The sequence below is a fragment of the Diabrotica virgifera genome, chromosome 3, assembly GCF_917563875.1.
Source record: "Diabrotica virgifera virgifera chromosome 3, PGI_DIABVI_V3a".
Lineage (NCBI taxonomy): Eukaryota > Metazoa > Arthropoda > Insecta > Coleoptera > Chrysomelidae > Diabrotica > Diabrotica virgifera.
Window position 1 is genome coordinate 270610981 of NC_065445.1, and position 16074 is coordinate 270627054.

Consider the following 16074-nt stretch of genomic DNA (forward strand, 5'->3'; position numbering starts at 1 on the left):
TTACTATAAAACCAAATTTTTTCAAAAATAAGCACTTCAAGCCAATCAAACTTACAGATCATATAAACAATATACATACAGTTAAAATAAATGGTAAAGCGGTAACGATTTATTTTATTTAGGGTGCTAAATAGAGGAAGGTTTTCACAATTTTTTTTACCAAAAAAAAGGGGCCAACTTTTTTTTTCAGTGTAACTCGTTTATTTTTGGTGCTAGAAACTTTTGTAAAAAAAAAATATAAATAATTTTTTAGGTACTTTAAAAATGTTAATAAGCTTTTCCCGAAAAGTTCTTAATTTTTCGGTGATTTCGCGTTGACTTATTCGATTTGGAATTAGACTAATAAGAACGTATTTTTCATGAGCTACAACTTTGTTTTTTCTCAATTTATATACTTTACTGATACACCATTTTTTTTGTTTTTCTATAAGCTACACTTTTGCTTAGAATATTTTTTTCAATAAAATATTTACTTTTTGAGTTATTTGCGAAAAACGGTCTGAAAACGTAGTTTTTTTGTCGAAAAATCAACATTTTCAATTGCGAATAACGCGAAAAGTATTGAATTACGTAAAAAACTTTATAGAATTAAAGTTGCTTATAATCAGTCAATTTATTCATTTCCGGGCTTATTTTAAACACGCGTTTTTCACCCCCTCAGAAGGGGGTGAAAAACCCCCCAAGTAAAAGCAACCAATGGGACAAATTCAACTTTGAAGTGGAGGGTAAGTAGAATCTAAATCCAAATTTTCATGCAATTCGGAGTTGCCCCTGAAAATTACACTCCAAAACGGTCATTTATTGGGCTAAATAAATTATATTTATTTACTAAAAACACTAATATACTTTTTCCATACCTTTTTTGGACTGATACATACATAACTTAAAATATTTAGCAACGAAAAAGAATGTGTGTGTACTTTGTACGCACGTAAGAAGTTATACTTGTATTATTATGATTTCAACGAAATTAATATACTTAACAGGTTATTTGTATTTTATTTAAATATTAAACTAACTTTCTTTACCTACCACTTTAAAAAAAATATTAAAACGATACCAAAAGTATAAAAAAAAATATGAATCGTCCCGGATTTGAACCCGGGACCTCTTGATCTCCGGTCACACGCTCTACCACTGAGCTATATCCCTTCTGCTTTGACAGGTTACAAGATTTCCTATATACTGACCAAGTGAAGTATACAAAAATACTTTAAATATACTTACTATTACTATAGAATATCTTATTCCCGAGGAAGACAAACCCAAAGACACAAAAATTATAATAAATAATACATTTACTTAACACTAATATATTATTTAATATGATACAATATGACTTATTTGCGCTGACAGCGCTGATACATACATCTTGAAAGATTAGCAACGAAATGCATACTGTCTGTGTGTGCATGCGCCCGGCATGTGATAAAATTTCACCCTCGATCGTAAAGAAGTATAACTTAAATAACACACTGTCTCTGTGCGCATGCGCTCAGAATAATAAAAATTCACTCTCTATCGCGCCTAAAGAATAACTTCAAAAATTCCTTTATCTTCTTCTTCTTGTCTTTTTCCTTGTGTCTATTACGGCGTCGGATCAAAAAAATCCTTTATAAAAGGTATATTTCTTAAAAAGAACCCTTTCAGGCTACATCACAGAACGTTTCCGGAAACGAAAATTCCATCTTCACTGCTACTACAAGGTATACATGGTTACTATTCGGCAAAATAGACAATACTGAAATGCGTATGCCTCAAATTTGTTTGTGTCTACTATATGGACAATTATTAATGAAACACCCTGTATACGAAAATACTTTAAATGTTATAAAATTGTTATTATAGTCCTGGATCCCGCGTATGAAAAAAAGTTGATTAATAGCAAGCTGAAAATTTGTGAATAGCTTAACGGTGTGTAGTGGGACAAACTTTGATGTATGGGAACACTTAAACGGGGGAAGTTTTAATTTGTGGAACAGGTTAAAAATTTGGAACGCCAGCCTACGAAAACGTTCCATGTATTTTGTCGGACAGAACTTCCAATTGATTTGTTACTATTTCAGATTTCATTAAACTCTCATGCAAAAATCAGACTGGTGTTTATCACCAACTGGGCCTTTTTAAGGAGTGGAACACGAAGAAGATGTCAAATGACAGGAATCATGTTGGTTAGTAATAGCAGTTTGATTTTTGCATGAAAGTTTAATGAAAGGGTAACAAATCAATTGGATGTTTGGTCCGACAAAATACATGGGACGTTTTCGTAATCTGACGTTCCAAATTTTTAAACTGTTCCACCAATTAAAACTTCCCCTGTTCCAGTGTTCCCGTACATCAAAGTTTGTTTGACAAGACACCGTTACGCTATTAACAAATTTTCAGCTTGCCTTTTTTTCATACGTGGTTTCCTGGTCTATTATATTACATTGTTGCTGATGATATTGTAGGATGTTTAAACTTTAAGGTAATTTACTTCATGACAACGTAAAACTCCCAACTAGAGGGTTGCTGGTCTGGAGGTTATTTGTTATTTCATTATTTCGAATACATTCTCTCTCATACATCGACTATAATACTGCGCATAGACGCCATCCCCCATCGGCACCTTTAGAATCTGTGCACTGTAGCTAGAAAACTATAAAAAATGGGAAAAAATTTCAAAACTTTAGGATTTCAGTCTTTCTTTATTGTTTTACTTTTACTTGTACAACATCTAAAAAGTTTCTTACTTACAATATACAAAGCTAGACATATGCTGAAAGAAACTAATCCTAAAAAGGCAACTACATCCAGCGATAGATACTGATACCAATTCAGATCTAAGGCACTAATCCTTAAATGTGGTGCTCCTTTGTGTCTGGCAATAAATTGCGTCCAATAAATAGCTAGATCCAGAGGTTTTGTTGGTCGATCGTGCATCAGGGCAGATCTAGTCTTTGCAGTCAAATGGTATCTGTTAAGGTAAAAATATTAATTTTATTGCGTTAAAAAATTGTTTTGATAAATAAATATCATCAGCTGGTTCTGCAATGGGAAATATTGAAACCAAATTATGTTTTCTTTATAGATTTTGAAAACACGTTTGATAGGGTCCAACATGATTAGCCGTTTGAATTTATAGAAGTTATTGGAATTGATGGTAAAGATCTGAGACTTTTGCAACATCTACATTGAAATCAAGAAGCTTCTATTCTGATAGACGACAAAGAAACAGACAAACGTTCCATTTAAATAGGTGTCAGACAAATTTGTGTGTTATCCCCGACATGTACTCGGAAATAATATTTAACGAAGCCTTGGAAGGACAATGTGGAATTCGAGTTGGAGGAGAAACTATTAACAACATTAGATATACAGATGACACAGCGATCATGGCTGAAAGTATCAAAGATCTTCAATTCCTTATAGATGTAGTCACTAGAGAATACTTCAAAAACGGACTTGGCATAAATATATCAAAGACTTATGGCTACTTGTGGTTAGTAAACAAGACGTTGGCCCTAATGCAACTAATTGTTAACAATAAGCCGATTACAAAAGTTAACCATTTTAAATATCTAAGATGTTGGATAAACGAGACAATAAAATATTGATGAACAAATTAAAACTCGTATAGAAATTGCAAGAGGAGCACTTATAGTCTGGGCTGATTATCGGAGAATAGGCCATTTTTGAGAAAAGTTATTTACCAGCAATTTTATTGCTGGAATCGAAACTTATGATTTTATATATTAATAATATAGGTATGCAAAGTCCACAGATAGTGTGCTACTTTTTTTATAAACAAAATGGCGCCCGAAAATCGTGTTTTTTTCAATTTTTGCTCTATAACTCCAAAGATTTTAACTTTACACCAAACACACTCAAATAAAAATTAACCGCAATTAAATTCTGCATAGAGATGTGTTTTTTTCGAAAAGTGGGTTTTTCCAACATAATCTTTAATTTTCAACTAAACTTTTAGGTAAGTAATTGTTAATCAATAATTAAATAATTTGGTAATATAAAATCCCTTTTCGTATAGATTATAATTCCAGAAGTCGATGGAAATTGAATAAACAGTTTAGCAACAATTGAATTGTAAATTAAAACAAAAATGAATAACCATTTTCAATTTCGTTGCAAAACGAAAATACAGCCGAACCATATTCCAGTCCAATCAGAGAGTGCTGCAAGCACCTCTACCGGTTTCGAAACTTATTAGTCTCTCATCAGGAGGCACATATGCTGCTCTCCCTGATCCAACCAAAACAAACCCCAGCGTGCAGTCCCGAATTGCAACGAACGAAATGGCATAGATGCCCTAGCGGCAACTGCTAGCAAAAGACTAAGTTTTCACTCTAAGGGCATATAACATATCCCACCAGAATGAAAAATGGGAACCTTCTCTGGTTACACCTCCGAGGCTTCTACAATTTGCAAGCCATACGGATGCTGAGACTAAGGAAGATGAGGGAATTCTACAATTTACAATTCACGTCACATCTGCTCAGCGCGGTAAAGTTCCAACGAGACTGGTTCCCTTCATACTCCACACAGAGTAAATGTAAATCAAAAATGAATAACCATTTTCAATTTCGTTGCAAAACGAAAATACAGCCGAACCATATTCCAGTCCAATTAAAAATTTACGGTCGCTATAATAACGACAATAATTATGATGCATAAGAATAACTATGATTTTTTCATAAAAAGACACTATACCTATCTAATGTACTTTACAGAATTGAAATTGGACTATTTAAGCGGCCTCAGGAATAATTTAAAATTATAAAGAATTTTTTGGCTTATAAACAAATAGAATATCTCGGGAAATATTAAACTAAATTAAATTGTAAAAACGGTATTCGAACAACAGCGTCAGGATGCTTCTTTTAAAAGAAAAAACGTTTAATTATGATGAGTAGTTCCTGAGATATAACCGGTGAAAATTGACCGGAGTTTACGGCAAAATTATAAACAATAGGATCATAATATTTAAACCATCACATTTTTATTTTTGTCCTCTTTCTCCACACCAATTTTCATATCCTTAAAATATTCATAACATATATTATTATAATAAAAATTATCGATAATACGTGTGAAAATTGCCAAAAATAGCAAAATTCCAATCAAAAATTAGGTTGGAGAAAATGTAACCCTCAAAGTTCAAAATCGGTATACGTTAAAAAAATGCATTTTCTCGGCTTCCCATGGAGCAATTTCCTTCATTCTTTTTTTGTTCCTAAGTAACTCGAGTAGAGCCATCGAACTAATGCATTATTAAATGTCAAACTTGCTTTTGTTTTGTTATAATAAATTTAATTATTTATTATAACACAAAATTTTAATTTGTTTAAATTAAAATTTAGAATATTTAGAAAATTTATGTTTTTAACTTTAAAAGGTACACTTTTAGTAAGTTTATCTAAAAAAAGCCTACAAATGGAAAAACATATGTAGTTTTCTGTTGTTATAAATAAATTAATCTATTATAACAAAACAAAAGCAAGTTTGACATTTAATAATACGTTAGTTCGATGGCTCTACTCGAGTTACTTGGGAACAAAAAAAGAATGAAGGAAATTGCTCCATAGGAAGCCGAGAAAATGCATTTTTTTAACGTATACCGATTTTGAACTATGAGAGTTACATTTTCTCCAACTTAATTTTGATTGGAATTTTGCTATTTTTGGCAATTTTCACACGTATTATCGATAGTTTTTATTATAATAATATATGTTATGAGTATTTTAAAAATATGAAAATTGGTGTGGAAAAATAGGACAAAAATAAAAAGGTGATGGTTTGAAAATTATGATCCTATTGTTTATATATTTACCGTAAATTCCGGTCAATTTTGACCGGTTGTATCTCAGGAACCACTCGTCATAATTAAACGTTTTTTCTTTTAAAAGAAGCGTCCTGCCGCTGTTTTTCGAATACCGTTTTCACAATTTAATTTAGTTTAATATTTCCCGAGATATTCTATTTGTTTATAAGCCAAAAAATTGTTTATAATTTTAAAATATTCCTGAGGCCGCTTAAACAGTCCAATTTTAATTCAATTCTGTAAAGTACATTAAATAGGTATAGTGTCTTTTTATGAAAAAATCATAGTTATTCTTATGCATCATAATTATTGTCGTTATTATAGTGACCGTAAATTTATAATTAACAATTCAATTGTTGCTAAACTGTTCGTTCAATTTCCATCAGCTTCTGGAATTATAATCTATACGAAAAGGGCTTTTACATTACCAAGTTATTTAATTATTGATTAACAATTACTTATCTAAAAGTTTAGTTGAAAATTAAAGATTTTGTTGGAAAAACCAGCTTTTTCCGGGGAAAGTTTTCGTCGAAGTAAATCGGAAAAAACACGTCTCTATGCAGAATTTAATTGCGATGAATTTTTATTTGAGTGTTTTTGGTGTAAAGTTAAAATCTTTGGAGTTATAGAGCAAAAATTAAAAAAAACACGATTTTCGGGCGCCATTTTGTTTATAAAAAAAGTAGCACACTATCTGTGGACTTTGCATACCTATATTATTAATACATATAATAATAAGATTCGATTCCAGCAATAACATTGCTGGTAAATAACTTTTCCTTGTATTTTGCTAATTAGCCCAGAGTATTATGAAACTTAGATCTATACCTACTGTGCAATTCTCAGCTAAACTTGCAACTAAGATAGTCGAGGAGATGAAGCATTTTGACTCGCAATTTTTTCGTCCAGCATGGATTTACTTGAAATTTTCACAGAAGGTAGGGAATAGTCCAACGATAATTTTCTATATCATGCCGCTATCATACGCTAAAAACTTGGGGGTGGTTGCCACCCCATCTCGGGGGCGGGAATTTTTTATTACATTTTAACCATTTAAATGTAAAAAGTAATTCTAAGAAAAAAAATGTTTTTTACATTTTCTTCGTAAAACTAATATTTTTCGAGTTATTCGCACTTGAAAGTAACAGTTTTTCGACGAAAAAATCGAATATTTTAGAGGGTTTTTTGAGAATACCTCGAAAAATATGCATTTAATAAAAAAAAACTGTGAACATCAAAATTGTATATTTTAGTAACACAAACCAAATTCTTTTTCTGTAATATCTTTAAGACCAATACAAACCGATATACGGCATGTTAAAAGTTAGCTTTTTTCGTCAAATGCATAATTTGAAATGTTCAAAGCCAAATAACGGAAAAACTTTGCATTTTTAGGGGAAAACTTACATAATCTTTTTTAAGTATACAGTTAGACCTTTCAAAAAATAATAACAAAAAGTTTCTAGCCTGAAAATTAAGCGAGTTATGATCAAAAAAAGGTGGGTACCTGCTTTTCTCTAAGAAAAAATCAGTGAAAACACCCCCCTAACTACCCTCCTAATTAGAAGTTGGTCTTCACCTTTCTGTAATTCCTTTTATATTTGTATTATCAATACAACCAAGAAGTTTGACCTATTTAAAGTCCTAATTTTAAAAAAATTGGAGTTTAAAGAAAAATTAATTTTTTGCAATTTCCCATTTTTCACTTTTTACTTCAAAATATCTCCGAAAATACTGGAGATACGGAAAAAATGATGGACAACCAAATTGTAGCTTTTTTAATAACTACAATTCTTTTCTGCATAGATTTTCATTACAGTAAACAGTTTACGAGATATAGCTGTTTAAAATCTCTATTTACGAGCAAACACTCCCTTATTCTAGCCCTTTAAACCCATCCTAATTAAAAACTAAGAGATCTTACGGAATTTAGTTTTCACAGTCTTATAACTCTCTAAAAATCCTACAAAGTCATTTTTGAAAAAACTTTTTATCTTCAAAAATGGAGCTATGTTTATAAATCGAAATTTTTTTTTCGAAAAATTCGAATAGTCCGCTTACGGATAATTTTCAATGTATGTATAATACCCACAGAATCGGTTCGTATACTGGAAGATGACTAAAAAACTATTCATATTAATTTGTATTTGTACATATTTGTAAATTCGTATTTTTGTGTAAATAAATGTTTTTGTAATTATTTAATTCTACTTTTTTTCTGTATATATCTATTAAAATATCTACTTATAAAAACTGTAATGTTATTAAGGGTGGTTTTTATGGGTTGAAATATTATATTATATCCTAAAGTACATAACAATCATTATTTAACCAATCAAAACCAAATTTTACCCATATTAAAGTTTACAATGTTTTTATATAATTTTTGAAAATAAGGGGTAGTTTACACCCCTAAAAATAATCAACGCCCTTAAGCATGATATAAAATATGAAGTACAGGGTGAGATGATCCTAATCCCAAATTTTTATGTAAATCGATGCATGCCGAAATTATTCTTTTAGGATAAGTAAATTTTTTATATATAGCTCCAACAAGGGTGGTTTTAAGTGTTGAAATATTATGATAGTATTTTTTAAAAGCATAAAACAATCATTATGTAGCTAATAAGAACCAATTGTTGACAATATTAAAGTTTAAAATGTTAATTTATAATTTTTTACAATTAGAGGTAGTTTTCACCCTTAAAAAAACCAAAAGCGTACAACGGCTCAACATAGAAAATGAACTAGAGGATGTAATGAGCCAAATCCCAAATTTTTGTACAAATCGATGCTGGACGAAAAAATTGCGAGGTTTTGCCATTTTTTTCAGCTTCATTTCCTCGACTAAGAATCAAGTCATTCCACGAATATACGACTCTCTTGGATTATCGTGACAACGAATATTTTATTGTACAACATAGGAAGTACGAAAGTAAATGGCTCTAATAATTATTACACAGCAAAATATTCATAGTCGAGATAATCCAAGAGGGTCGTATATTCGTGGAATAGGGTATATCTTGGGCATATAATGAGAGGTAGCAGATCGGTAGCATGTAAAATGTAAATTGTCTTGGAAGCTCAAAGGTGCTTAAATGAGAAGAACGCACTGCAAAGGTATCATAATGATAATAATGTCTAAAAAATTTTAGCAAGAGTTCAAGTAATTACATTAAACTATTATTTTGGAATGTTAAGGTACAATGACAGCGTAGTACGTAAGTGTGGAGCAGAGTAATAGGTCAAGGAGAGAAAAACTACATTGCTTACTTAGTTGAGTGAAAAAGTGATTGTAATCAGGGCTAAACGTGAGATAGACTGGACTACGTTTGGTACTAACTTAAGATTAACAATGGACTACGTTTGGAATAACGTTGGAATTTACTCTGGATTGACTTAGGACCCTGACTAGATAAGAAAAAAAAAACAAAGTAAAAATAGGCGAATAAAACAAAAGATAAAAATATAAAGAAATATGAAAGATACCAAAAATATCTTACCCTTTGACAGGGGTCTCAGGAAGCATAAGTCGAACGTTTGATATATGTATACTGCACATAGAAAAATGAAATAAAATTGAAAATATATGCCTTTTTTAAAGATATATTTTAAAAGAAAGAAGCCTTTATTTATTTGTGTGGTCCGAAAGATCTTTGGGAATATGTTCAAACAAGAAACTGAAATTTATCCATCTAACGGTACTTTACTTGACGGATTAGTTTCTATATTTGTCGAAAAAAATCACCGGCAACTTTAGTCAAAACAGCGAGGTGGGTAGTCCTAACGGGGAAATATATTACAGCACACAAGCCGCAGATTTATAAAAACGTTGCAGATCGGGGTCCAAGAGGGAGAAGAAGTAGAGGATGACCGAGAAGATAATGGAAAAATGATGTCGACGAAGCCATGTCAAAGAAAGGATTGAAAGACGGAGACTGGGAAGATTTTCATTGGACAAAACATAACAAATGGATTTTTTTCGACGTGTTGCAACGAGGGAAAAATTTCATTGCTTACTTACTTTGGATCATTTAAAAGTTTATCCAATTGCTCTGTAAGAGTCTCTTCGGTTATTTGCGAAAACGGAATCAGCAAACCATATCCTATAGCTTGTGCTTTAGCAGCATTCATTTTCTGATCACCATAGACAGGTAAAGAGAGTACTGGTACTCCGTGGTAGATGGTCTCTAGGGTACTTAACAATCCTCCGTGAGTAATAAACAGCTTGGTGTTTGGATGAGCTAAAAATAATTTCAATATAGAGTAAGAATATATCTACAGTTATGTAAAGAGATCATAATCTTATTAGTCCAGGGCGGATCTGTTTTGAGATGGACGTTGAGAGGTGACTCTAATTTTTTTGCAGAAATTGCTTGGAATTGACCCATATAATAATAATTTAGTTATCCTCCCACTCAAAAAGGTCCGTAACATTGTTTAAATAACCAGAATGTCAAAAAATGAAGAAAAAATTCGATTTTTTCTTCGTTTTTTGATTATAACTTTAAAAGTATACACTTTCGAGAAAAGTTGCACTAAAATAAAAGTTGCGCAATTAAATTTCGTACAATCTAAGATTCGTTAAAATTTTTTAAAATTGTTACCCTTGTTGCAAAATAGCAATAATTGCGAAAAAAAAACATAAAAAACAAGAATTCGCATTTTACGTTTTTCAACCATTTTTGCTACACTTAAGACCTTCATATTTCACCTCGAAAAACTTTATGATATGATAAAACAATACTATAAATTTAGTTAAGATCGGTTTAATATATTTTGCAAAATAAATTTTGCAATCCAGCTTTTGCAAAAAAATTTATTTTTTCAAAATGTTGCAGGACTGAAAATAAAGCAGATAGCAAGTTAATTTTTTTTACAAATATAAGAATACTTTACCTTTTATTTTCAATTTGCAAAATTAAAATTGGTTAACTATCACGGTGTCAGGAATTTTTTTAAATAAAGATTCATTTTTGGTGCTACGCGCAGGACAGCGGTGTTCAATTCTCACAAGTTGATTTCCACCAAAATTTCTTCCAACCTTTATCTAATATATTATTTTCTTACTCTATATTCTGTTGTATGTTCATATTTTAATTCCACAAAAATCAAACTAATTTGATTATTGTTTGTGAAAAATTGTTTAAACAATTGCATATGTTTAAAAATAATACACTTTTATTTTCTAAGTCAAAATATATGAACAAAGAAAGTTTTTTTTTAAAAATGTGTTATTTCAAAGGACAGAGTATGTGTTTTTATTTTGCAATAAACAAATTTATTTATTTGGAAATGTACTAAAAATTAAAATTTATCAATCATTACCAGAGTCATTGGAATGCCCAATCAGAGCGAACGTATCCGCTGTCCTGCGCGTAGCACCAAAAATTAATGTTTATTTAAAAAAAATCCTGACGCCGTGATAGTTAACCGATTTCAATTTTGCAAATTGCAAATGAAAGGTACAGTATTATTTTATATGTAAAAAAAATCAACTTGCTGTCTGATTTATTTTCAGTGTTGCAACATTTTGAAAAATTAATTTTTTTGCGAAAGCTGGATTGTAAAATTTATTTTGCAAAATCTATTAAACCGATCTTAATAAAATTTACAACATTGTTTTATCATATGATAAAGTTTTTCTGGGTGACATATGAAGGTCCTAAGTGTAGCATAAATGGTTGAAAAACGTAAAATGCCAATACTTATTTTTTATGGTTTTTTCGAAATTATTGCTATTTTGCAACAAGGGTGACAATTTTTAAAATTTTAAGTTAATTCTGTATTGTAGAAAATTTAATTACGCAACTTTTATGTCGGGGCAACTTTTCTCGAAAATGAATACTTTTAAAGTTATAATCAAAAAACCAAGAAAAAAAATCGAATTTTTCCTTTCATTTTTTTAAATTTTGATTATTTAAACACTATTCCGCACCTTTTTGAGTGGGAGGATAACTCAAATATTATTACATATATGAGTTATTTTCAAGCAATTTCTGTAAAAAAATATGAGTCACCTCTCAACATCCAAATGTACTAATATTTTTACAGATGAGCCCTGGTCTATATTGAAATCACGACGACAACTCTACGTGCAATTGCTTAAGAAAAGAACATAGAAAACTACCATTACTATTCTTATTATCGGTCTACAGCGTTCTCCGACGCCTTCCGACCCCTAACCGCAATTATTATCTATTTAACCATGGACCTGGGGGATTTCTCCAGCTTCTTCTCGGCCTTCCTCTTTTCCTTCTCCCTTGTGGTGTCCATGCCAAAATCTCCTTATAGATCCTGTCATCTGACATTCTCTGTACATGGCCGGACCATATTAGTTTTGTTTTATGTCATCAATTATTGTATGTGTGACTCCCATCATTTCTCGTATTCTCTCATTTGATATCCGATCTCTTCTTGATTTTCCGGCTGCTCTTCTCCAGAAGACCATTTCTCTTACTAGTAACATTTTCTCTGTTCTTTGTTTCAGTGGCCAAACTTCACTGCCGTATCGATGGGTTTTTGATAAAACATCGTAAGCATCAATTTTCCGAAAATGGGATTTTTATCTTAAATGGTTCCTTACGATAGTTTACAGCTGATTCAAAATTATTTTTCCGCATGGTAAATGGTAACCACCGCATTTCAACCTCATTTTGTGCCTTTGGTATCGTAAACGGCAAGGTAGTACCGACAGATGATAGATAGTAAAGGCCATAAATCTTGTTGGCTACGTTTGCATATTTTGCCGCTTACGATAAGATTAAATGACCAAAATGACCGTTAGGATTACTCAGTGTCATCTTAAATGTGTTAGAACTCACTGCAAATTTTATTTCGCTAGAACAATTTAAAACGAAAATAGTGGTTTTGATAAATCTTCTTATTCAATAGATGCGGTAAGTTTTTAATACTTGTTTTTATGGTGTATTGTCTTTTTAATAGAATTTGAAGTCTAATTTACTAATTTGGTAATGACATAACCTTTGTTTTTAGTTGTTCTTGTGCAAATATCATAAATATTATATTTGCAACAAAAATATATCAACTTGTAGGAAGTTCACTGAAACCTGAAACAAATGTAGGGGAGTCAATATAGATGATGAACGAATGTTGAAACATAGTTTTTAATTCCAAACAACTTTTTGTATTAACTTTGGATACTGTGAAATATAAAGCTACTTTACTCTGTAACAAGATTCATATTTTTTGACATACCTCGTATGAAATTAATAAAATTTAATATCTGCTAGTTTTTTTAAAGCTGATAATAAAAAGTTATCAATAGGTTACAAGTTACGCAGACATACTGTATAACAGCTCAAAAAAATTACGTTTATAATTTTTTTAAGCTTGTTATTAAATGTATTTTAGTTAAGTTATACAGAAAAAAGTCTTGATGACTTTGTTTTGTGCAAACATTTTTTTAACTGATATTTTTGGGTTATTGTATTACATTTTTTTATCTTTCTTAATTTTCTCAAAAAGAAGTTGTTTATTTCATGTTTAAAGCAAAATAGTTTAGTGCATTTTAAAGATTACATCTTAAGCTTTAAAAAACGCCTATAAAATTGTAATATCTGTTCAAACTTGAGTAATACCCTGTTAAAGTGGTAGTAATTCTGTAAAACTACGAAGTTTTCAAAAATTACATTTTTTGGGATGTCGTGTCATTTGAATTAAACTTTTGAGATTTTTTTGAATACAACATCATTTAGTAGTGTCACAGAGTGTCACAGATTAATATACGTATTAAATTTTATTTTTCTGTGTCGATTTTTATTATTAATAATATTTTTTCTGTTAAGATACTTACGTTATTTATGAATATTCATTTATGGATTGATACCTTGAAACTCTAGTATGTTTATCTTAAGCGACAAGCTTCAACTAAAATTTACAGAGACAAGGTCTAACAAAGTATCGCATGTTACATAATTTAATAAAAGAATGTTATATTAGTTTTTTTCTTAAATTAATATTTTTTATGTACTAATTTATCATAGTTTCAAAATTTTAATTATAATAACAAAAAAGTAGATAGAAGAAAAAGCCGTCTCCTGTAAAATGTGCGATTTGTCGGTTACGATGTTTTGTCAAAAACCCATCGATATGTGATTACACTTTTAAGTATGGTATTGTATATGAGCTGTTTGTTCGCTTTAGATATTGTCTAGTCCCACAGAATGCAATTCATCATGGATATGGCTTTTCTACCCTGTATGTTTCTGTCTTTTATAGCAGCATCGAGTGTTCCATCTTGAGTTACCTCCATGCCCAGGTACTTGTATTCATCGCAGTATTTAATTTCTACCCAATCGTCTATGTAATGGACTGCTTTGTCCCTCCGATACACATGGCTTCAGTTTTCTTAATGTCGACTTCGAGACCCCATTTGTTATATTCTTCTATTAGTTTCCGCGTCGTGTAACTCAAATCGTCATGATCCTGAGTAATCAGAATTTGGTCATCAGCGAAACATAAAGTGTATTGGCTCCGTGCGTCTCCCCTCTACTTACAGTCACGTGACACGCTGTCAGATTTTGTAAGGACGTTTTAACATTGAGTCTTATGGGATTATTTTTTTAAACTTGAATATTTTATTTTGTAGTGATAATAACCGAATACAATTGTTAGAATTCATTAGTTATTAATTTATACTGTAATTTATAGTGCAACAAAATATTTTCTTTTTCGTTAATAAATATTTATTGACATAAACTGCGATAGTGAGGTTATGTATACAAAATCAAACTGATAATCAATATTGGAAAGTGAAGAATTTATATCAGATTAAGTGCGTTTTTATTTTCTGTTTATATTAATACATAATATCACTAGCGTGACACGGCATTTTTTTAAATGTCTCATTTAAACATACACAAAGCGTCCTTATAAAATTTCAAAAAACCGCCACCATGAGCAGGTCGGTCGATTTTACTGTGACACTTTGTTAACGCTCGGAGCGAATAGTGTTGTCTGGTCATTGAGAGGGATTATCATGCCATTAGATTTTCTTTTCCACGGTTGGAGTGCTTGTTCCAGATAAATTTTGAAAAGGGTAGGCGAAATACAACAACCCTGCTTCAATCCTTTCGTGACCTTAAATCCCTTAAGCCTGGGTTTCCTCGAAAGCGGCACCGACAAACTACGACCGTAACACTGCGATGAATGACGTCATAAAAACTGTACCACGCAAAATAATAGCAATAGTTTCCAAGGATGCGTTGGAAGCCACCGCTTGCTGCGTTTACACATTTCATTGCCGCAGTGAAGAACCTTGAATTTTTCACCGTAATCTGACGTCATTCATCGCAGTGTTACGGTCGCAGTTTGTAGGTGCCGCTTTTGAGGAAACCAAGGCTTTAGACATCCTTTATTCAGTTTAAAAAAACTAAAATCTATTAAAATCCACGAAAACGAAGACTGCGAATGATAGTGTACAAAAAGTATGGTCTTGGTGAGCGCAATGAAAATGGAAGTCATCTCAGTATAATGACGATAAAATCATAAGAAATCAGATGGACTATATTAAGACAGAAAGAAGAAAAAAATTCTATTAAATCTACAAAAATGTATGCAGGTGATGACATAAGTAACGAACTCAATAAAAAGTGTCAGAAAAAGAACAAAGACTGTATAACGGATGAAACACTTAGGTGATTTTATGGGGAACAGAAGGAGTTCAAGAGAAACAGAAATGAAGTCAAGATACGAGTACTACAATACCTTGAGCACGTGATGAGAGGAACAAAATACCAGCTTCTGCTGAATATCATCCAGTAAAAGATTTTTGGGAAGCTTAGCGTTACGAAATGGCTTTTTCAAGGCTTACTCAATTTTTTTATTACTTTGCTTAAATTTACTTCAACAACTATAAAAGGTAGGGATACGCTCGAATAGGCAACCAGGTAATACCTGAAATTAAACAAAAACATAATGAGAATGTCAAAAAGAAAATGGAGAACTGATGATAAACTTCTGCACGAATAACGAACTTCGAATAAACAACACCTTTTTTGACCACAAAGACCAACACAAATATACACTCAATAATACCCGTGGACAAAGATCTATGATAGATTATTTTGTAACTAACAGAGATATACATCCATCAAAAATAATTGACGTAAGATGCCTCAACTCAGCAGATGTAGGTAGTGACCACAGCCTAGTATTATCTAAAATTAGAATCACCATGAAATGCTTCACACCTAAGAGAGTGGCACCAACACAAACAAAAATCAAAGTCGAAG

General features: G+C 31.2%; 1 protein-coding gene across 1 annotated transcript in view; it reads right to left on the bottom strand.

Moving 5' to 3' along the window:
• LOC126882749 (uncharacterized) overlaps positions 1–16074 on the bottom strand; it is a 76141-nt gene that overhangs the window by 53602 nt on the left and 6465 nt on the right. The window contains exons 3-4 of the mRNA XM_050647741.1: positions 9843–10062; positions 2681–2956 (exon numbers count right to left, since the gene is read on the bottom strand). Of these exons, the coding sequence (XP_050503698.1) occupies positions 2681–2956; positions 9843–10062 (496 nt within the window). The remainder of the gene's footprint in view (positions 1–2680; positions 2957–9842; positions 10063–16074) is intronic.